This window comes from Eptesicus fuscus, chromosome 7, assembly GCF_027574615.1.
Source record: "Eptesicus fuscus isolate TK198812 chromosome 7, DD_ASM_mEF_20220401, whole genome shotgun sequence".
NCBI classification, from domain to species: Eukaryota; Metazoa; Chordata; class Mammalia; order Chiroptera; family Vespertilionidae; genus Eptesicus; species Eptesicus fuscus.
Genome location: NC_072479.1, coordinates 60,478,440 through 60,502,600, shown reverse-complemented (window position 1 = coordinate 60,502,600; position 24,161 = coordinate 60,478,440). Strand labels below are relative to the sequence as shown.

At 41.1% G+C, this 24,161-nt stretch overlaps 1 protein-coding gene and 3 non-coding genes across 4 annotated transcripts; all 4 read right to left on the bottom strand.

Annotated features, from left to right (window-relative positions):
• Positions 1 to 1,824: 1,824 nt before the first annotated feature.
• Positions 1,825 to 20,184, bottom strand: KANSL2 (KAT8 regulatory NSL complex subunit 2). Its single transcript, XM_054719121.1, has 10 exons — positions 19,876 to 20,184; positions 18,541 to 18,799; positions 17,734 to 17,912; positions 17,187 to 17,301; positions 13,999 to 14,166; positions 13,621 to 13,783; positions 12,712 to 12,808; positions 8,835 to 9,088; positions 3,230 to 3,349; positions 1,825 to 2,555 (listed from the first exon to the last, which is right to left on the bottom strand). The coding sequence occupies exons 2-10, from the start codon at positions 18,789 to 18,791 to the stop codon at positions 2,424 to 2,426; spliced, it is 1,479 nt and encodes a 492-aa protein (XP_054575096.1). The 5' UTR covers positions 18,792 to 18,799; positions 19,876 to 20,184; the 3' UTR covers positions 1,825 to 2,423.
• LOC114231315 (small nucleolar RNA SNORA2/SNORA34 family) lies at positions 2,752 to 2,888 on the bottom strand. The gene has a single exon (XR_003617268.1). It is a non-coding gene; the product is annotated as a small nucleolar RNA SNORA2/SNORA34 family (small nucleolar RNA).
• On the bottom strand, positions 3,888 to 4,024 carry LOC114231316 (small nucleolar RNA SNORA2/SNORA34 family). The gene has a single exon (XR_003617269.1). It is a non-coding gene; the product is annotated as a small nucleolar RNA SNORA2/SNORA34 family (small nucleolar RNA).
• Positions 12,485 to 12,621, bottom strand: LOC114231314 (small nucleolar RNA SNORA2/SNORA34 family). Its single transcript, XR_003617267.1, has one exon. It is a non-coding gene; the product is annotated as a small nucleolar RNA SNORA2/SNORA34 family (small nucleolar RNA).
• Positions 20,185 to 24,161: the final 3,977 nt, after the last annotated feature.

Genomic DNA, 24,161 nt, shown 5'->3' with positions numbered 1-24,161 from the left:
CTGTAACTTGCCACCCTAAGCTATCTTCCTAAGAGGCCCCTCAGGAATTGTGAACATGCCTGGAGAAATGAATCTGTCTGGCACAGGCAGAATGCAGTGGCCATTAGAGTATGCCACCCAAATCTCGAGATCATGTACTGCAAACAGTTAACAGCTTCCAGCTCCCTCACCTTTAGGTGTCACATCAAGGCCACACTTCCCTCAGGCTGCTACACGACTGAAAGCAGAAGGGATTCCAAGTCATTACTTCATACAGGGAAACTTCATCTAGGACTCATCAGCACTCTCATATAGGTAGGATGCAGTCTGAGGCTCTTCCTACCAAATCGTTTTCCTTGTGCCTAACAGAACCCAAGACCCTGGAGTGGCAACTGTATGTGGCCTTCTCAAAACTCACCCTTGTTGCTGGGTTTCCAAGAGCGACCATCAAAATTTCTGGAGTATTAATTCCTTGGCCTCCACTTCCCCTCCCCTAACCCAGAAAGTGCTCATGGATGGGCCTGTTAATTTACAATCATCTGGAGTGATGGGTGGGTGCTAATGGTTTGTATATCACTTTTTTAAACAGGAATTCGATAGTCTAATCTTGTTGCAAGAGCAAGCATATTCTTGTTTATGGTTGCATAAATGCTTCTCCTGTATTATGAATATACTGCAGGACCTATGAAAGATCTCAGAATTCGATGGGCCTTCTGAGCTACTTTCAACCATTCTCTGGATGTAAATACGTAAACTAAAGCCAAAGTGATGGTGTAACTCAGCTTTTGAACCAAAATAAAAATTCATCCTACAAGAATTTTTAAAATACACGATACCTGTTTAGTCAGACACTGACCTCCTCTCCCTTAGACTGTCACATAAAAAAAAAAAACACAATCAGTGAAAAACATTTTTGGTGTGCCACAAAATTTTAGTAATTATTTTGTGTGCCATGAGATGAGAAAGGTTGAAATCACTGGTCTAACTATAAATTTTTTGTTCCTTAGTTCGGTTCTTATAGGTGATCTTTTAGCCTCCTTGTCATAATGCACCTCAATAAACAACTTCTAGCATAGGTAACTTAACCCTACCTAAATTTTTATTTTAACTCTCTTAGATTCATCAAAATGATCTGGACAGCCTTGGCAGGTGTGGCTCAGTTGGTTGGGCGCCATCCTGTGCACCACAAGGTTGCTGGTTCCATTTCCGGTCAGGGCACATGCCTGGGTTGTGGGCTCTATCCCAGGTAGGGGGCGTGCAGGAGGCAGCCGATTGATGTTCCGCTCTCACATCAATGTTTCTCTTTCCTCATTCCCTCTCCTTCCCCTCTCTAAAAAAAATAAAGTAACTTTTAAAAGATCTGGACAACTTATGCCTATCTCTGTGATCCAGCACCAGACCCAACTTCTCTGGGAGTTTTATATATGTGTTTACATATACATATGTAATTTACATACAGAAATTGACATAGAAGACAGATGGTTAAAGATACGTGTTTATGGATATACATTCCTAGTCCTAGAGAATTTTAAAATGATAATCAGGCATTGTGAGAGAGAAATGGGAGAAGTAGGGGGCACAGAGGAGAGTGAAAAGGAAGATATCTGGAACTGGTAAGCTTTAATAGGGAGGTCCTACCCCTTTCCATTTACTTCTAACAGTTCTTTATCTTATCCTGCAAACCAAAACTAAAGTTACTAAAAGTGTATTTACTTCTTAGGATGGAAATATATCTTGTCCTATTTTCCCTTTCCCATCAGAAACAGCTCCCTAAGGACCACCACCCAAATGTGTGTGTGTATATATACTCACTCTCAAATACAAATAAAACATGCATTCAAGTGATTTATATTTTCATAACATTTTAACATTTAATAGAAACTATATACAATAACTTTTTATGGCATCTTACATTAGGATAGTCACTGCAGAAGTTTACATAGGCTGAAGATGGATGGTTGAGGACCCAGTCCTGTGGGCTTATTTTCTGAAGTTACAGGTCAGAGTTTACTGGGGAGGAAGGGAGTTCAGATTCTCCAATTAGGTGAGAGGTGAGAAAAGGCTGAAACACAAGCTGCTAGATAGCAATGGCCAAACACTGGGTCCATCAATAGCCCAGGGCTACACAACTCCCACTTAAAGACTTTGGAAATCCCCTTACCAAGATGTCTCTCCTCATAGCAGAGTCCCAACTACTCGCTTGATCCCAGCAGCTCTGACAAGATTCACCTATCTTTCTTCCTTGCCCAGAGTGGGAAGACACAACTTTTAGACACTACTACTGGTCCCTTCCCCCAAAATTTGGTGTATGTTTGACTATAGCACTCAGTAACCCAGAAGGAAAACAAAGTAGTCTGGGTTGTCCTTTAGAGAGGTCAGAAATACTTGTTTAAATAACAGGAAATTCAAATCCTCCAAAGTCAAATGGTTCCCAAAACAAACTATCAACTGATAGAACTGTGTTCTGGCTTCCCATTTGCAGTAGCCACTCCACTTTGAGGCAATGGTGCAGAGGCTTTTTCAGAATTTCGAGATCCCTGCGATCTGCACCCATCTCCGGCCATCTGCATCTGGCCCTGTCAAAAGAAAGTTACTTTGGTTACAAATTCATTTGTTGTGATATGAAGCATGAATCTGACTTATCAATGCCCATGTATCATAGCAACAAGAACAAGACAGCAGAAATAAAATAATACTGGGCAGTTGCTCTTCCCCATACTTGTCATTACTTGAAGCATTCCTAAGATTCTCCCAATGGGAGGGAGAGCTGTGGGTTGTTTCTTCCAAATGAAATAGCCATTCTGTGCTGAATTTCCAGAACAACCAACAGATCACAGGAAGATGGTCCTTTGGGCCTCTGCTTGAAACCAACAGCTATAGTATAAATGCTGGTCTTCAGTCAGGGCCATTTGTATCCCACCCAAGGCTCAGAGAAAGAAACCAAATCACATTACTTATCCTTACCCTATGATGAAAACAATTCCAGTGCTGAACTCTGCCTTAAAAGGAACAATGTACCTAGATTCCTTGTCTAGCTAACTAAATGTGTGTCCTGCTCTGAGATATGAGAACCAGGGGTTCTCTCTAGGAGCCTATCTGGAGAACTACCATCTGGGACACCTTTACAGTCTCCGTGTGATGACAACCCCACTCACTCTCTGGGAGTGCACGTTAGCACAGCCAGCGGGGAACCCTCTGCCTGGCTACATGGCTACATGAGGGAAGCCTGGCCGGGTTGTTCTTCACTTGCCAAAGTATCCACTGGGCCTTCAGCAGTGTCTTTGACTGAATGATCTTCAAGGGTTAGTGAAGGATCAAAAAGCAAGGGTGAAGGAGGACACTGCATGCCATCACCCACAACATCCAAGTCCTAGGAAAAGAAAGAGAAATGCCTATCAGCAATACCAAACGAACCAATTAGCTACAGTTAGCATATTTTTCAGCAAACCTTAAAGCACTTTTCCCACACTTCCCTTACCCCTTGCCTACCTTGAGTCAAAAAAAGACTTTCCCAAAATGTCCAACAAATGGGATAAGATCCAAATGGGATAAGATTCAAAAGCACTAAAAATTTTTCTTTGCTGCCAAGTATAAAGCAGGGACCACCAGTTGCTTAAAAAAGCATATTTTTCAATCAGTATAATTACAAATTAAACTGAAATACTGCCTTAAAATATTGGGTAATATGAGATTGTTTGATTAATGTCCTAACTACCACAAAGCAAGACAGTGAGCAAAAGAGGGAAGGGAGAAAAGAGAAATGAGTAAGTAAAAAACTCAAAGTCTCTCTTAACAGCTACACAATACTATTTTGGTTAAGTCCTTATCCCCACAGAATTATGAGTTCCTGATTCTTAAACCTAACAACCAAATGTAAACAAACAAACAAAAAATATTGTATTTACAGACTCTGTTTCTTCCAATTGAATTGGCCATTCCCACTGGGTCCTGAATGGCCAACAAACCACAAGAAGACATTGCTCTTGGCTCCTGTTTGAAACCAACACCAAAAAAAAAAAAACCACTGGTCTTGTTTCAGGGCCTAAAGCATTGCAAAGGCTCAAACGATGTGTCAAACAGACTTGCATGTCACCCCTTTCTAAGAGGCTATCCCTAAACTCTCCTGCCTAAGAGTGAAAATTACCCCAGGGTTTGTACTCCCTTATGTCCAATCCACTTTATAGAGGCTCTATGCTTCCAGTAATCTAATTTCACAAGAAGCTCACTTAGTTCTATGCTTTTAAATAGGTCTTAGAGTCCAAAATTCTTTCCCTTTCTCTGGTGTGCGAATCACCAAAAACAAGAATCACATCTTCAAAATAATTAAGGTTGAAAAAAGTAAGTAAAGAACATTGGACTTAAAGCTGGTTAATTCAAGCAGAAACACAGAGAAAAGGATAGTCAGCTAACTAAAAGGATACATTCACTTCAGATGTGTAATATCCACAGAAACCAGTGTTCTCATATGGTTAAGACAATGGACTATTTTCTTCAATTCTTTTACTATGCACATTTATTATACAAATAATTAACTTGGAATTTAAAAGAACCTTAAGTGGTGAGGCAAAAGGTTTCCAAGTCTCAAGAATGCAACCGTCTAGAAATGTTTTCAAAGGAAAATACTGAAAAGGCTTTTCTCACATAGTTACAGTGTTGTCTGTAACAAGAACTAAATTTGGAGAAAGGAACCTAAAATAAGAGAGGAAGAAAAAATCAGCAGGAAAGCCTACCATAACAAAAATGTTTAATCACAAGTATCAAAACATTTTAAGAGAATCCATTTTTGTTCTGATCTCAAAAACCACAAAGACACACAGAGCAAACTGAAAATAATAGGAATAAGTTATGAGGTTATTATTTGCAAAACATCTTTGGATCAAAACATAGAAAACAGACAAGTGTAATATCCAGAATGACAGGCTCATTGTGCCTCAGCCTTTTGGCTAAGATCAAGTACAGAATTTTTACCCATATTAATAGCTCATACCTGGCCCTCCGCTGAGTGAAGTTATCAAAAGTTATTAATAAGTTATAGAAATTTATCTAAAACAATACAGGTAACAAAATTGCTTAGTGAAACTCATATAATTAAGAAATCATTTTTGCCCTAGCCCAGTGGTCGGCAAACGGCGGCTCGCAAGCCACATGCGGCTCTTTGGCCCCTTGAGTGTGGCTCTTCCACAAAATACCACGGCCTGGGCGAGTCTATTTTGAAGAAGTGACATAGAAGAAGTTTAAGTTTAAAAAATTTGGCTCTCAAAAAAAATTTCAATCGTTGTACTGTTGATATTTGGCTCTGTTGACTAATGAGTTTGGGGACCACTGCCCTAGCCAGTTTGGCTCAGTGGATAAAGCACCGACCGGCCTGTGGACCAAAGGATCCCGGGTTCAATTCAGGTCAAGGGCACATACCTCAGTTGCAGGATCCTACCTAGCCCGGGGCCCTGGTTGGGGTGCATGCAGGAGGCAACCATAGAAGTGTTTCTCTCACATCGATATTTCTCTGTGTTTCCCTCTCTCTTCCACTCTCTAAAAATCAATGGAAAAATATCCTCCGGTAAGGATTTTTTTTTTTAAATCATTTTTTCCCAGCAAAATTTTATACTAATATATCCAGAATTTGTGGGAGGACAAAAATTATTTTCTAAACCTGCATTTTATTTCAAACTTTCTGGAGAATTCATGTCCAAAGATTAAGAATAAAACTATTTTTTAATGACCAATGTGGTTCATCAGAATAACCACATTGTCTAGTGCACCAAATCTATTATGAACACAATAGATTATCAATTACAAATAGCTAATTGTTTTTACAAAGGTCCATCTTAAAAACCCACTGGATTCTCAAAAGTAAAGTTTTTTTTTCATATATTCTTTAAGAAATCCGTGCCAAATATAAAGATGAACAGATCTAATGGCATATATTTTTTAATATATTTTAAAATTAAGATTTCTTAACTGTCAGATTTTGCCTACCATCACATCTTACAATCTTTAAAGTTTTTTTAAAAATATTTTTATTGATTTCAGAGAGGGAGAGGGAGAGAGATAAAAACATCCATGCTGAGAGAGAATCATGGATCGCCTGCCTCCTGCACACACACACACCCACCACTGACTGGGGATGGAGCCTGCAACCCAGACATGTGCCCTTGACCGGAATCAAATCCGGGACCCTTCAGTCCGAAGGCTGCTGCTCTATCCACTGAGCAAAACCGGTTAGGGCCAATCTTTAATATTTTGTGTAACTATTCTCCAAAGAGCAAATAAGACTATAATCTCCAAAGATATTGGGACAGTCATATTTTCTTAACTCTAGTTATAAAGGTTTGAGAAAGAAAAGATCACTTAAAACTAATAGGCAAAAACAGATGAGGGGAAAACCAAAATAATCAAAATAGAAATGGCTCTTGAAATTATCAGGTAACATAAACATTAATAATATAGTACATCTATATAAAACACCTACTAGTTTTTACATTAATATCTGAAGAGAATTTGGTGATGTAGTGATTATTAGGTTATAGTTTAGACCCTATAAAGCTCCTCATATTACTGAGTTTTAAAAATAAAAGCATCCCTCTGGGTTTTCCTCACATGTAAAATAAAAGAGTAGACAAAAATCTGTCCCCCTCAATCTAGAGCTACTTATTCATTTACTCTCTTTAACATAATCTCAGTGAAAAAGTTTGGGAAACACTAGAATGTATTGTTGGTGTCCCTCGTTAGGGCGTCATAATGCCGGGGTTCTTCTCCCTGTCTTACAAAGGGTTCATCATCTGCGTGTAGATGATTAGAGTCCGGAGACGAAGGTATTTTTGAAAGGCATTGGGGGTCAGAGGAGCTTCAGCTAAAAGGAACCGAAGACTCTCCTCCTTCACTCGGGACCCTGCTTTTATTAACATGATTTATCCTAAGGCAAGGTGGAGATAATACACTTCAAGGAGTACAGTATCAAAGGTAGAATACAGTTTGGGGAATAGCCTACAGCTGTGCAGGTGTTTGGCCAACAAGAGGCAATAAAATGCCCTGAGCTGTCTGGCAGTTAACAATCCTATTCAGGTTTGGGGGAAGTGCCGTTTAGCCTTTTCCAACAGGTAAACTACATTTGACTCAACCCTGTTGAGCTCCCCAAGCTTCACCAACCTTTTGGTGAAACTCTTGTAATTATTACATGCTGGAATTGGTTCTCGGCAATGTATAATCTCTAAGGTTCCTTTCTAGTTCTCTTATTTCATGAATCTGTGTGAAAGAAATTTTTTCTTTTTAAAGAGCAATTATAATCAGGATTATAACAAAAATCTTATTATAAATGAAATAATAAAAACCATGTTTATTACACCTATTGACAGTATATAATCTCAAAAAGGAAGAGAAATTATGGAGGGAAAAATTGCAATCAGTTTATTCTTTTTTAAAAATATATATATTTTTATTGATTTCAGAGAGGAAGGGAGAGGGAGAGACAGAAACATCAGAGAGAACCACTGACTGGCTTCCTCCTGCACACCCCCTACTGAGGATTGAGCCCGCAACTGGGGCATGTGCCCTGACCGGGAATTGAACCAACAACCTCTCGGTTCCTGGGCCAGTGCTCAACCCCTGAGCCACGCCGGCCGGGCCAGTTTATTCTTAATGCCATTTCCTCCCCCCCACATATAACCCTGGCCTAGTGTATCTTTTTTAGTAAATCTGGAGGCTACCCAAACCTTACTTCCACCTAATTTTCCATTTAGATTTGTCCCCTTAAACATGTCATGGTTAGACACAAGATACCTTTATTATGAAATTCAAAAGACTTATCTTAATAATGAGGACACCTTTATCCAGAAGGCTAAAGATTAATAAGCAAAGTGCCAAGACAGAGGTGGAATGTTAACTGATCCCTAAAGTCCAATAGTAGGATACTGCTAACTAGGGAAACAAAATCTGAGCTGGATTTATGCGCTATGGCCAATCAAACAAGCTGAAAAAGACAGAAGTGTACATATTTCAAAGGCTATATAGAAGTAAATACTCAGTGAGATTACTGTTCTAGTCCATTCACAACAGGATTATGTAATAACATCAAAATTGAAAAACAGTAACCAAGTTACGTTTACAGTAATTTCTTGTGACACACATTAATCTGAAAACGAAACCCCTTACCATGGAGCCAAAACACAAGTTTACGGTGTCAGGAGCAGATATCAGAACTCTGTGTTGAGATGCTGGTGAATCACTCACCTTGCAGATGGGTAGCATATTTCCCACCACACCAAACCCAACCATAATCTTGACTTTCTAACTTCCCTTAGTTTACAATTTCCCTTACTATTTATTCCCTCAGAAAAATTTCTGCCAATCTAAACTGTCTCTAAATGAATATGCTAACATATACATACAATCATGCATATATCATTTCAAAAACTTTATCAACTCTCCTGAGCACAAAAGTCTAACCTATACTCAACATCCTATATAATAAAAGCCTAATATACAAACGGCAGAACGACCAAACGGCAGAACCTGCGAGCAGGTGGCACCAGGCCGCCAAGACGGGTGCCAGTGGGCAAAGGGAGGGGAGAGCGACTGGCAGAATCTGGCAGAATCGGAGGGGCGATTGGGGGTCCATGCCGTCCCCTGATCACTACTCCACTGGTCACCTCCCACAGAGGGAGGCCAGACCGCAGCTTAGGCCTGCTCCCTGCCGTCAGTCGGACATTCCCCAAGGGCTCCTGGTCTGCAAGAGGGCGCAGGCCAGACTGAGGGACCCCTGCCCCCTCTTGAATGCATGAATTTTTGTGTACCGGGCCTCTAGTTAATAAATAAGGCCTTGCCTCAAGGGCCAACCAGAGCGGACTTCTCTAACTTACATCACTGAACTCCAGAGGTAAACTCTCAGTGGGCTGAAGCTCAGCAGCACTCAAGTACAGATCCATGGGGCCGGCTTCCAGATCGTCTGGCACAGACAGTACCTGCTCGGGCTTATACATCTGAGGAGGCAACTGGAAATGCAGTGGGCAGCAGGGATCTTCAGAGAGGCTTACAGGAACTGGTTTGTTGCAGGGTACCTCTTCAGACCCCTGGCAGCATTTGAAGAGAACCTGATTTGTGTCCTGACAAATATCTGCAGAAAAACGGTCAAGGGAAATAAAATGGACCTATGGGAGGTACAAAATACAGGTATCTGCCATGTAAAACTCAAGGTCTGCACTACAAGATAATTGGTTACATTTGACACAGAACAAAATGCAGTTAGCAATTTTTCTAATTCTAGCTCTATTAGTAATTTAAAACTAGTCCCCAACCTCCATTTTAAGATCCTAGCCATTTAAACTAATCTTGTTTTCCCTTATAAAACATCTGAAAACACAGTGCTGAGCAAACAGCAATAACAATCCTAGGAATCTACACTTACTCAGAAGAGACATCATGACAAATGTAAACAGTCTGCAGAGGCCTCTACCAACCCCTTGCAAGACTCGAGAGACAAAGTTGTTTCTGCTCCTTTAAGAAGACGGACAAAAAGTTTTAAAACCTTGTTTCCAAAATGCTTACATGATAAAATGGTTTCAAGCAGCAGAGAACTGGAACTGGAGAAAATGGAAGCTCAAATAATAGTGACTAGCTAGTATATCTGAAAGAAAGTAGAAATATATTTCCATGCCCTCTTTTGGGGGGGTAGTGCTGGGGAATCCTTTTATTATCCCAAAGAGAAAAGAGATGATAATTTTATGAAAGGCCGGAAAGAAAGTAATCCAGGAATGCTCCTAGGAGCTCTAACAGGATAGCCAATGTTAAGGCTAGAAGCAGGAAAGGATTATTATTTCCAAGTTGACAAAGAAACTCTGTAGGATGAATCAAAATTGAAATCATAATCAGATAAAATTCCAGTTCAAGTTACTCTACAAAGCACATTTTACACAAGTGTTATCATTTTTGAAAATCCTAACTGTATGGTTATTCTCCTATTATTTTAAATTTAAGCTTATTTTTAAGTAAGAAAGCACAATTTTCTATAAACTGTATCCAGGATTATTGAATGTCAAGTGTAATTAATAAATTGGGGGGGAAATGTTAAGGTAATTTTTAAAAACTAAAAAATGTAATGCACATTGTAATTTTTAAACCAAATAAAAACTCTTTAATAAAGCCATTTCTTTCATTATGCTAAGACAGGATTTCACAACCTTGGCACTAATGACATTACTGGCTGTCCTGGGCATTATTGTAGAGTGTTCAGCAGCATTCTTGGCCTCTACCCACTAGATGTCAGTAGCACCTCCATCTGAGTTATGACAAGCAAAATGCCTCCACACATTGCCAAACGGGTCAAATGACCCCCAATTGACAATCTCTACTCTAAAGGAATAATGGTACAAAATAAATATTTATTAAATGAAAATTATCAAATGAACAAATGAATCTAATGGGAACAGAAGTGCAGCCTCTATGTGCTTCAGAAAAACCCAATCTAATTTAAATTATTAATATTTAAAATGTTAATCCATTAAGTGCTTTAATCATAATATTTTTCATGGAACTTAAAGGACTTTCATAAGTCTCTGATTTAATACCACATATCCTGGAAAAACCCTCCCCCCATCCTCATCCATCCCCCTTCCTTTCTGCTGGGGACAACAAAGACAAAGAGAAGGGAATGGTTGACCTACAACTAGAGTCTGCATCCTTCACTTTCAGTCCAGGGCTGTCTCCATTAGACCAGAGTAAAGAGTTAACAGGTCACCAAAGGCAGTCGCATCTTTCTCTGGGATAAGGACTTAAGGAAGGGTAAGTGACTTAGGCAACTATGGAATGAAAAAGAAAAGAACACAAAAGAAAAAATACTTCCCTTCTCTTTTCAAATACATTTCATTTTCAACTTTAAAATATTAATATTCTATTAAACTATGAGTATAGTGCTATAACGAGTGGGGAACGTCCGGTCCACAGGCCGTAAAAGGCCCACGAAATCATTAGGTCTGGCCCTGCCAAGGCATTAGGGGTGAGTTAATTATATACTTGACCAAATATAGCAGGCAAATTTTTAAGTTGATAACTTTATATGGCCCATGAATGATGTTATAAATATACAAATGACCCTTAGCAGAAAAAAGGTTCCCCACGCCTGTACTACAAGAAAAGTCCAAACTACTTTAATACCTGTAAACTGGCTTTTTGCCTTATAAAGTAATTCAAACTCACTGAAGAAAACCTGAGAAGTACAAAGCAGAGGGAAAAGGGCATTCATAACCCCACCATCCAAAAACAGTCACATTTCTATTAAACTTCCTCCTAGTATTTAGTTCCATGTAGTTAAAACATACTCTACAGAATCCTATATCCTATTTTTGTTATCAAATGTTTTCTCATATCATTCATAAAGTTTATTAAATGTTTAATGACAACATATTACTATTATGTTGTATCATAATTTTCTCCTTCCCATCTCTGAAAATTTTAAGTCTCAAATTATAGAAATTTTATGGAATACTGGTCCTATAGTTAATTATCTCCTTAAATAAATTCACAGAGGTGATAGTAACATAGTAAAGAATATAAATAGTCAAATTGCTTTCTAAAAAGCCTATAACACTTTATATTCCCACTGGCAGTATTTAGAGGGTCCATTTCACCACACTGTCACCAACTTTTGAAATTCACTCATTAAAAATATATATAAGCATCAAATTTATGGATTAAAACATGTTTTATTTCCTATTTCATTTATTTACAGTAATAAGCACTATTCAACTATCAGCTACTTCTTTTTAAATCTGTCCAAAGATTGCCTTTAACCAATTAAGTTTGGAGCATTTAATTTCAGTTATTAATTACTTTGCACAAGCATTTTATACATTAAGGACAACAATTCTTTAGCAGACATTTGTTGTTGCAATAATTAATAAATTGGTAAAAGATTTGACAAAAAGAACAGAAGTCAGTTTTCCTTTCAAAAGGCCAGGGAAGGTTCTCCTCTTCCTATTGAAAAAATATTTTACTTTCCAATATTTTATCTCTTGTCAGGCAACTGAAATCCAGCAAGTGAAATCCAGTATATGAAATATGCTTTTCATATACTAAAGATAATCATACTTAACAAAGGCTTTTATAGTGAAAGTCACTTTCTCAATCAATGTCCATATAAAGATGTACTTTCACAATAAACAGTCCAAAGTTGGGTAGCCTGGTAAATAAATGTAGTCCCACAGCAGAATCAAAAGGTGCTCTGATGGTCAAAGGCAAATTAACTGGGGAGTAATTATCCTTGGAAACAGTTAAGTTTCCAATTTGAAAGTACAAGTTAAGAGCATTAACCGTACAAAAGGATAATACTCAAAGGAAGCTCACAGTTCAGAACTGTACTTGTTATTGGTAGAAAACCCACAAATTTTTTTTGTTATAACTGGATTTAACAGTATTATAATTCTAATAAACAAGTTAAATCAGGAACCTCATATCTGGAATCCCAGTATTAACTGACTACAAATAAATATTAGTCCACATCTATCACCAATTACTCAGATGTTTCTTTCTAATGAATTGGCCATTACATTTCCTAAGTTCTGAAATGGCCAACAGACCATAGAAAGACATTTCTTTAGGCTCCTGCTTGAAACCAGCAGCTTCAGCAAACTGCTGGCCTTGATTCAGGGCCAAAGGATAACAAAGACCTTCAATTAAGCAACTATCAGGGTCTCCCACTAGCCTTTCCGTCTAGCTAGCAAACTGAACAAAGTAAAAAGATACGAGTAATGCAGTGTCTGGTCATTGGAAGAGACTGATTAGAACAACGAACATCATCCACAAAGGCCAAGCACCTCTGACTGGAACGAGTGGTATGGGCCTAAAATTGAAAAAAAGAGATAAGTAAAAAAACAATAAAAAAACACAACCAATACACCCACAAAAGAACATACAACCAATTATGTATGAGAATACTTAGTTATAAAATATAAGGTACATCTTTAAAAGCTAAAAAATTCAACATTTAAATGTATACACCAATGCTATGTAAAAAAATAATTTTTAAAATCTCATGTACAAATGAATCAACCCTAATTTGAATCTTACCCCTCCATATTATGAAAGTGCAATATAGACTAATGATTTTCAAACTATTTTATCTTTTAGCAGAACCCTTCTCGAAATTGTAATCTTATGTGAAACTTCAACAAATAAAACACAGAAATAAAATTAATCTTATTGAAGCAGAGACCGAGGGCCTGAGAAAAAAATTTAAGTGATCACTTACTTCTGCTCCTATCAACCTTTCTTCCGAACATTCATTGCTCCTATTATTCTACCTATTTTCCTGCCTTCTAAAACACGATTCCCAAGAAAAGTGGGCTTAGCCTGTGCCTATTTCTGAACTGATGAACTTCTGAACCAAAGAACTGAGAAATCTGTGGCAACCCCTCAATTTGCAGATGGGAATAGAGGCCCAGAGGAGTTATCAGTGCAGGCACAATACTGGTCAGAAGAAAACTGAGACTAGAACCTATGTCTCTGGACTTCCAGGTAAGTGCTCTTTTCAATATACCCCATGTCCAATAAGTCAGATGGCAGAGCCAAGACTGTACAACAGTGCTTGGACAATTACCCTAACTTTACAAAGAAAGCAAATTTATAAATCTTAGAAGTATATGCACAAATTACCTGTTGGGCAGCACCATCTGTGGCCAGCATTCTGCGTTCCTTCAGCTGCCTATGTAGTAAGGCTTCTACTCCATAGCGCTGACGATACCTCCGAAGACATTTTAGACGCTTTAAGTTATCTCGTTCTTTGGCCAATAGTCCCTCTGGGCCAGTCAGGAGACTACTACCTGTAGAGTCACAACCACCAAGATGTTATCTGCCAAGCAACCAAACAAGGGCTAGTCTCCAAATTAACAAGTAAATAGAAAAATCTTGGGCCATAAGATAGGCAGTTTCAAAAGCAAATTCTCCTCCACTCCAGATACCAACAGAGATAAATGTAACTACTACTACCAACATGTGGGTTCACATGTTGAACCTACAATAGGTTGTTGCAACTTGCCTAGAGCTTCATGTTCCACTTTCCGATTATGTAAGTAACGTCGCTTCTTCTCTTTGAGCAGATGCTGAAGTCGTTTAAACTGATCAATGTACAAAGACTGTAAACGAATTAGTTTCTCACGCATAATCAGGGCCACTTCTTCGGCTGTGTAGACACCAGCATGTCTGAAATAGAAAATTCCCAGCAATGCATAAAAAAGCACAATAATAAAACCCAAGTTTAAAAAGAGAAAAGGGTAGATACTAGATGATATTTAATAAGCAATCAGTGCTGAGACAATCACCTTATTAATAGAAATCTTTTTACACATTTTACCATTCAAGTTCTTATATACACATATAAAAAAAAAATCTCCAAGAATGGACACTAATGTATGATCTAGCATGATCTCACCATATGAGGAAGGGAAGATGTTTCATTATTTTTCCCAGTTATTTGCATTATGTTTAAAAAGTAGATACAGAATGCTCAAAATTTATTTTTATTTTTTATTTTTAAATATATATTTTATTGATTTTTTACAGAGAGGAAGGGAGAGGAGAGAGAGTTAGAAACATCGATGAGAGAAACATCGATCAGCTGCCTCCTGCACACCTCCTACAGGGGATGTGCCCACAACCAAGGTACATGCCCTTGACCAGAATCGAACCTGGGACCTTTCAGTCCGCAGGCCGACGCTCTATCCACTGAGCCAAACCAGTTAGGGCTCAAAATTTATTAATCTACATTCTTATTCCATCTAATAATACAGAAAAGTCACTTAATAGGAAAGTGCTCAATTTGTTGTAGCATGTATCTTAATATATTTTAATTAAAGTACAAAAGATAACGAATTATAACTTCTAACTTAAAAATACATTCCTAAAAGAGCTCCAAACTTGTGAACGGAAAGAAAAGCCTGGACCCTTTGCCTTTCAAGGATGTTGTAGTACATAAAAGGCAGTTTGTGGTGAATGAGAGCAGCTAAATTGAGGTCAGACTTGCTTTTATAACAGGGAATTAAAATAATTTTTAAAAAATACATTCCTGCCCTAGCTTGTTTTGCTCAGTGGATAGAGCGTTGGCCTGTGGACTGAAGGGTCCCAGGTTCAATTCCAGTCAAGGGCACATGCCAAGGTTGCAGGCTCGATCCTCAGTAGGGGGGCGTGCAGGAGGCAGCCGATCAATGATTCTCTCATCATTATTGATGTTTCAATCTCTTTCCCCCTCTCCCTTCCTTTCTGAAATCAATAAAAATATATTTTTTTAAAAAGACATTCCTGCCATGGCTGAGTGGCTCAGTTGGAGTGTTGTCCTATACACCAAAAGGTTGCAGGTTTGATTTTCGGTCAGGGCAAATATCTGGGTTGCATATATTTTAATGAGCCTAAATTTATTTTGGATAATGTTCCTCACAGGATTAAAAAAAACCTTGTCCTATCTGGTTGGCTCAGTGGATAGAGCACTGGCCTGCAGACTGAAGGGTCCCGGGTTTGATTCCAGTCAAGGGCACATGCCCAGGTTGTGGGCTCAATCCCCAGTAGGAGGTAGCTGATCAATGACTCTCTTTCATCATTGATGTTTCTTCTCTCTCTCCCCCTCTTCCTTCCTCTATGAAATCAATAAAAAAATATATATTTTTAAAAGCCTTCTATTTCATCGCCTAATCGCTGCACATATTTGGAGCTTTTTTTTTCCCCCTTTGGATGTTCCTTTTAGGAGAAACTGACATTGAGTACCTAGTCCTTGTAACACTTACTTTCTCATATAACTGATATTTTGGTTGATACAGTAGTCTCTTGTAAGTTATATTCATATGACTGTAGTATCCCCTAGACACTGATCTCGATTACTAATGATAAAATCAAGTTTCTGGACCTGAAAAAAAAATTGTGACCCTACAGAGCACACACCTCTTCAATGCAACAAGTTTGGCATTTGTAGAAGCACAATGAAAAATAAAAAATACGCTTGATATAAAATTACTGTGAAAGAATCTTGTTAGAAAACAAACATTCCTTCTCAAACTACTTAGATGGACTTTCCAAAAAAGTATTTCGGAATTGCTAACTATACTGAAATTACTCAAGAGAAAATACATTAAAATCTACTCAGAAAAATGTAACCCTAAATGACTTCTTATAAACCTCAGAATCCAAGGTAATGAAGAAAAGTTCAATTCTTATCCACAATAAGAATTGAAGTTCAATACAGTCTAGTCTAGAAATTCCTTACTCCATTATTTACATCCTTCTACCTAAATTGTCAGTGGGAAGTGCTAAGAGACAGAAGTCAGAAAGAAAAAACAAAAAAACAAAAACGCAAACTAAACTAAACCATGAGACATAGCAATATGAGACTTAGGAGTAGCAATGCTTAATGCTTTTATGTTTCTACAACTCCTAACATGAATATGGGTTCCATGAAGAGAGAAACCACAATAAGATATAATTAGGCTGATTACTCACTTCCTGGTTTCTAAATCAGTTTCTCTCTCTTAGACATGAAACCAAAGGATATTCTTGAAACATCTTTTTATTTTTCTTTAAAATAAAAACCCATAAGATGTAACTTTGCAAAGGTAGTTTTTCAAATACAATCACTTTATTATTCCTGAGTTTTACGTCAAGAATGCATTCATGCCCTAGCCAGTTTGGCTCAGTGGCTAGAGCGTCAGCCTGCAAACTGAAAGGTCCCAGGTTCGATTCCGGTCAAGGGCACATGCTTGGGGTTGTGGACTTGATCCCCATTGAGGGACTTGCTGGAGGCAGCCGATCCATGATTCTCTCTCATCGTGGATGTTTCTCTCTCTCTCCCTCTTCCTTCCTCTCTGAAACCAATAAAAATAAATTTTTTTAAAAAAAGAATGCATTCATATTAATTTCTTCTTCTCTGATTTAAGCATTTCTCAACCCTCCTATGTCCAAAAAATTTCCTATTTTCTCTCCTATACTTACTCAGGTGTAGAATTAGTCATCCAAAAGTTTTCCCAAATTACAAGACTTCTAAAACAGAATCAAATCCTGCCTCAAAGTGAAATGATGATGAATCATGACACTTTAATTTACAGAATCTCTTTCTGCCCACAAACAGCTAAGCTTTCTTCAACCCTTTTAGGTTATTAATTTTTTAACAGTACGCAGTACTACATTCCACATACTAACTACATAAAATATTTAAAAGCCTATGTGGAATTACAACTTACTTCAAGGGATCTTCTTGATCACTGTCTATGCTATCAGCTTCACTGTCAGGGTCACCTCTCCATGTCTGATCCACAGTAATGGGTTCCTGCTCCCCATCACTCCAGCTGTCTTCATCTGAGGCAAGGAAGGGACAGCAGCCATTAAGACTTCCCACCTCTGTAACTCCACCACACAAAACTAGGTTACTTAACAAATCAACCCAAATCTTAAAATTGAGTCAACCATGCCCTCAAAAGAACAAGGTCCAATTCAAAATTATTTTTGTTTCCTAAAATTACCTTACATAGCTAAGACAGTATGTATAAAAACAGCAATGAAGAAAACAGTCATAAACTCAGGAAAGTAAACCTAAGCACACACTATTTCAGTCTGAAAAGAATTGATAAATAACATAGCAATCCTCGAATCTCAACCATTTGCCAATGAATTAATAGTATTGTATTATCAAGTACCATATACTGGTATGTTCAAAGCACTGTGCTAAAACCAGTAAGTTCTTTGTTACCTTTTCTCCTCCTTTTCCATTCTAGGAGAGAATATCCTTACCCAGAATTCGGCTGGCTTCACTGCGACTACTTTCTGGAGTCTGAGACCCCAGCTCTGACTTAGCATATGAGCTCAGCTGGCACAAGAGTGTTTCACCCATAGGCCCTGGAGTGGTCTTCTTCATTTGAGCATGAAGCGCCAGTGCATTCCTACGGGCATGTTCAGCACAGAAGGACACCCTAAGGAGACAAATAATTAACATTTTATATTCAGACAGGGAAATGCAGGTAGCATAATCTAGTGCTCTATCCACCAAACAAAACATTCTGACTACAAAATGCTGACATCTCAACAAATCAAAGAAATCCACTTTCATCTTTCAAAATTGGTTCTGGAAGGCAACTCTACATTTTACTTCAATATTAACACATAGTAGGTAATAAGATGGCGCACACAATTTTAAAAAGGTATATGAAGAATTATCTACCCAAGTTATGCTCCACGTGGATATCTTTGTATGTAATGAAAGCAATGAAGCCTTTCCCAGAATACACATTTTGCATATTATATAAGGTTCAGAAATGGCCAAGAGTCATGGACCCTAGGGTTAAGAAAAATCTAGATTATCCCTTTAAAGATAAGGGCAAAAGATCCAAAGAGAAGATCTGAGTGACCCAATGGAAAATAGTATCGTCCCAGTTTTCACCAATTTTTTTCTTCCCCAAGGATATATTATTCATAATCCCAATTTTGGAAGCATGTGGGCTAAAAACTCAGTAGCTACGTCCAAGCCCTCATGATACCCCATTCCACCCTCACTTTAAAACTAAAAGTACAAACGACAAAAGTATCTATACATATATATACCCATCTTTCTTCTCAGGCTTTGGGGCAGCACTGGGGCATCTTTTCCCATTCTTCGTCGATATGTAACTACATTGCTTGAAAGGTGCATTCTTGTCTTCAAGGATATGCTTAATGCAAAACTCCTGTCCCTCCAGACGAGGTTGCGAGCATGGGCGATGAGTGAACGAACAAGAGAGGGACTCCTGAGACCTGGGAACTGGGGTGATCCTCCCTCGGTTGGTCGGCAAGACGTGGATCCGAATCCTGTTCATACCAAAACCTGCAGGATCACACAAAAGACCAAAAAAGGACCTTACTCTTGTCAAAAATTCCTCCTCCACAACAGCCGGGCAGACTGCGAGCGACTTTCTAAAGGACAGACAGAAGACACTCTCCCTGTCTCTCCTCAGGCATTAGGGAATCAGCCTCACCTCCTCTTCTCCCTCTACCCCACCCCAGCCCCACCACTACTCCTACCCCCACCCCCACCCCCACCCCATCACCACCACCCCATCCCCACCACCCCTACCCCATCACCACCATCCCTACCCCATCACCACCACCCCCACCCCATCACCCCCACCCCCACCCCACCACTCCTACCCCATCACCCCCACCCCCACCCCACCACCCCTACCCCATCACCCCCACCCCTACCCCATCACCCCCACCCCTACCCCATCACCCCCACCCCTACCCCATCACCACCACCCCCACCCCATCACCACCACCCCTACCCCATCACCACCCCTACCCCCACTTCCACCCCCACCTCCGCCCCCACCCCATCACCACCACCCCCACCCCATCACCCCCACCCCCACCCCAGCCCCACCCCCACCACCCCTACCCCATCACCACCACCCCATCACCACCACCCCTACCCCATCACCACCACCCCTACCCCATCCCCACCACCCCCACCCCATCACCACCACCCCATCCCCACCACCCCTACCCCATCACCACCATCCCTACCCCATCACCACCATCCCTACCCCATCACCACCACCCCCACCCCATCCCCACCACCCCTACCCCATCACCACCACCCCCACCCCATCACCACCACCCTTACCCCATCACCACCACCCCTACCCCATCACCACCACCCCTACCCCATCACCACCACCCCTACCCCATCACCACCACCCCTACCCCATCACCACCACCCCCCACCCCATCACCACCACCCTTACCCCAGCCCCACCCCTACCCCATCACCACCACCCCCACCCCATCACCACCACCCCCACCCCATCACCACCACCCCTACCCCATCACCACCACCCCTACCCCATCACCACCACCCCCACCCCATCACCACCATGCTACAAGTATCGCCAGGACTCGCACCTCCGCAGCACGAGGGGGAAGCCTCAGCGCCGGCCCCCAGCGGCGGCAGCAACGCCGCAGAGCCGCGCCCCGCCTCCGCCTCCCTCCATGCCGTCTTTGTCCCGACCCGCCTCAGAGCTCATCGCTGTCCCAGCCCGTCCTCGGCAGCCCGTGAGAGCGCCATTTTGTACTAAGGTTCCGGGCACCGGAGAATCTGGGTCCGGGAAGCCTGTAGGAGGAGAGCGACCCCGACGCTGATGGAGACAGAGTAGCAGCCCGGAGGGGGCAGGAGGGGCAAGGCAGCAGCCTAACTGCAAAGACCTAAAGTAAACACCGCCGCCATCTTACCTCCGCCACCGCACCGCGCCGCGCCGCTCGCACTTCTGCCCCCGTCAGCCACTTCTAGCTCGGCCCCGCGCCTTTCCGGGCTCCCAACCGCTGATTGGCTAGCGCTCCTACGGCGGTGTGCCACCATTGGCCAAAGTCACTACCTATCACGCTTGGGGGCGGGGCCCCAAGAAAATGTGCGGCTGAGGTAGGAGAGACGAGCTGTCTGTCTGTCAGCAACTCCGCCCCGGGGAGAGTGAGGCGGCGCTGCGCGGGCCCCGAAGTAGCGCTGTTTTTCCACCTCAGAGCGTAGCTGGTGTTTTCAGGCCGTTCTGGGGCGCTCGGTCTGTGGTCTTTGCTTGCCGCTACCTCAGCACATCTACATAACTAGTAAAAAAATCAGACATTTGGCACTTTATACAGGAAAAGGCCTTAGTTTTCTTTTGTGAGCAGTTCACTTACTGAAACACTTTCTGAGTATTTACTGAGTCTGAGCGATTACATACATAAACATTTAATTTTCCAAGCAACCCTAAGAGGTAGGGGCTATTATCTCCATTTTACAGATAACTTAGAAACAGAATGGGCCCATATGTACTAAATGAGGGGGAGAGGCAAATTTGAACCCAGCCCTCATTCTAATTATTATCCCTTTTTGCCTCTCATATAGTGAAGAGCATGGGACTGAGAATAAGGAAATACTAGTGGTTTAGACCCTGATTGAAATTCTCTGTAGTTCCATGCTAAATAACGCAGATATATAGAAAGGGCATACACAATCCCAATTTTATAATCCTTTAAGGATTTTTTTAGTTGAAAGCATCTTTTTTTTTTCACTTCTTGTGGAAATGAACTAACATCTTCCCCATAAACTTCCTGGATCTTTTTTGCATCTCAACCTCCCCAAGCACTCTTACCTGCTGTCAGTTTAATTTAAATAAGAGATTTCTCCACTACCGATGAGGAGGTGAGCATAGAGAATCCACAATGCTCAAGAACAGGAGTTTAGCCACAAGAAATGATTAAAACAGAAATTGGAGAGTGGTGGGACAGGTGAAATGCTGTTTCCAGAGATTAGGGTAGCCCTAGAAGGCCCTTTCCTGAAATGTATTCATTCAACAAGTTATTTACTGAGCACCTAAGTGCCAGACACTAGAGAATGAGGAAGACAACCCTGCTTTTTTGAAGTAAACATTCTAGAGTAGTTTGGGATTGTGGATGCAATACTAACATAATAGCAACTACGATTTATATACACTCCAATCCTCAGAGGGTACAAAGAAGACATTTGTTATAAATACCCTATAACTCAAAACTAGCCAGAGGCAGTCACATTACAGAAAATTTTGGAATCAGAATCTGCAATCAAATGTGGCAATATAAAAAAGGAGTATTAAAACTATTATCGGAAACAATGTAAAGAGGAATTAAGAACTAGATAGAGATGCAACAAAGATTTTGTTTAGTTAGAGGCTCTACTGAAGGTCTTAGTTAAAAAAAAAAAAAGATCCTCCTGCTGAGCCCAGAACAGACAAAAAATGCTATTTAGAACCACTTCCCTCTAAATTGGAGAGGGGGGCAGATATTATTTAAGGGTCAAGATATTAACAAATTCTTTGTGCTATTTAACAAAGCAGATGGCTGTTTCTAATTCACTGCACTCTTTGTTAGCTACTGAGTAGGTTAAAGTGGACTGAGGGTGTTTGTTGAGGTTGGGAAAGATGAATTCTTTTCTTTTTTTAATTTTAAGAGTACCTTTTTAAAGCTAGGGACAGTGAAATAAGGCAGGGCTTAGGACAGAAGCAACAGCAAGAGAAAACCTTGGGTGGGGCGGCTTTGGCCCACGGGAAAGTCAGAGAAAAGGAAAGATGAGACAGAGGGCCGGAGACCATGGGATACCAGGACACAGGCTTTATTGGCGATCACCCTGCCGGCCGCCTTCCAGAGGGGGAAAGGGAAGAGAGAGAGAGAGCTTGAGAGAGAGAGTACCTTTTAAGGGGAGGAAAAGAGGGGACGGGGCTTAGGGCATTCAGCACACGCTGATTGGTGGTTTCATGTAAGGCACATGATTAGGGGCCTAGGGATTTAGGAATTGGGGGCTTAGGGTACATGGCAGGTGCTGATTGGTGGTTCAATGTACAGTCCATATAAGGTGTTCAGGAATGTCCGGCTGCAGGTGGAGTTTACGTCATACTCTGTCCATCAGTTGGGGGAAGGGAGGATCTATCATTCCAGGCTTTTGCTAATATTAAAAAAAATTGAGAGTCCGGGCAGGGTCAGGGGATGAAGGTCTGTCTTCTGTAACTTCTTCCAGCTGAGAGGGGGCGTCGTTAGGGGCGTCTACCCGGAGTCTCAAGGATTCTGGTGTTAGGTTCTGAATTCAGTGCCAGATAGATCTCTCCCACCTTCTGGTTGGCGAACGCCTGCATTCTGTTCTGCAAAAGACTAGAAAACAGCGCATGAGAAAGGGGCTAAAGAGCAAAATTAAAGGAATAGACACCAGTTGGCCTAATGATGGGAGGCTGGACGAGGAGTGCAGCAGCATAATTTCCCCAAGAGACTGGTTGGTGAAGTCTTGAGAGCGAAGTCTTGTTGAGTCACTTGGGAGGTAAAAGCTGGTCCTGAGGCTGCCACAGCGTCACTTGTCTGGTTTTGCCACTTTTCTGGGCCTGGAGCTGAAATACAACTGAGACCTAGATGTTATTTTTAGGGGGAAAAGAGTAGGTTACCCTGGGGGTGAGGCTCTTGTTTTCTCAGTTTTGCCCCTTGCTGGGCATCCAGACAGGGTTTCAAAGTATAGGTAGAGCAGTGGTTAAGCTCCCTATGGCAGTTCCAACTCCTTCTGTGATGCTGAGGGTTATGAGGAGAGGGATGATCTGGACTGCCCTTTTGTGTCAGATATGATGGGTTACGGAGACAGGTAAAGACTGATTATTGGGGCTGCATCTACATTGGGTGAGAGATAGATGAAAGTACAGGTTCCTGTCCAGCTGATGGGGAGACAGATGTATGTGTTTTCCCCACAGAGGAAGAAAAATCCCTATCATGGAGACAAGTTAAAAGGTGTAAGGAGAAGTTTCTAGTTCCGCACTCCAAGCTGAGAGAGTAGTCACCATGGCGCTGCCAATAAGGGGTGACAGATGAGTGATTGAGATTGTGTTGCAGTGAAAGTGGGAGGGAAAGGGAAGGAAAGGAGTAGTGAGAACCAGGGACCTGGATGGTTGGATAAGAGGTTAGACACTGAATATTCTGGTTTAGCTTAAGAAGTATCCAGCAACCTTATCCTGCCAGGCTTGGAGACTGAAGCCTCACTTTCTTGCTTAGAGTAACTTTCTTTCTTTCTACTTTTCTCTGTTCCATCTCATCACATGCACAACCTTCACAAAAACCTTCAAAATTTCAAATTAGCCTTCAAACCTTCCTTCTATGTCCTTCAAAAATGCATAACCATGCCTCAGACCTTGTATTAAGTATTTCCAAACATGTCTAGCAATCAATGTTTCAGTATTGTATGCTAGAAAAGGCAGCGGGGGAGAGAGCAGGCTCCGTAGCCCGTTCCCAGGCTAGCCAGGCCTCTAGCCGCTTGAGTCCCAAATGGCCACATTCTTCCTACAGATAATGATCATAGAGGAGATAAGGAGATAAGGCATTTACTGTCCAAGGAATGGCTCGGCCTTTTGGGTTGAGAGAGTGAAACTGAGGTAGGTGACTGTGGTTTGGGACAACTGGGTTTTAAGAGGGGATGCATGGTAGCCCTGGCCGGTAGAATGGGAAAAGAGTGAATGGGGGAATTTAGTAAGATGCTGTGTAGATGTGAGGTGGCTAATGGCTGTGAGACTGATATGTCAACCCCCATAATAGAGACTGAGGAGGGGACAAGGGTCCCAGCAAATTCAGAGACGGCAGAATAAGTGGCCCTAGTGTCAATTAAAAAGGAGATCGGCTTACCTGCCACCACAGTCCTTACCCGAGGCTCTGTC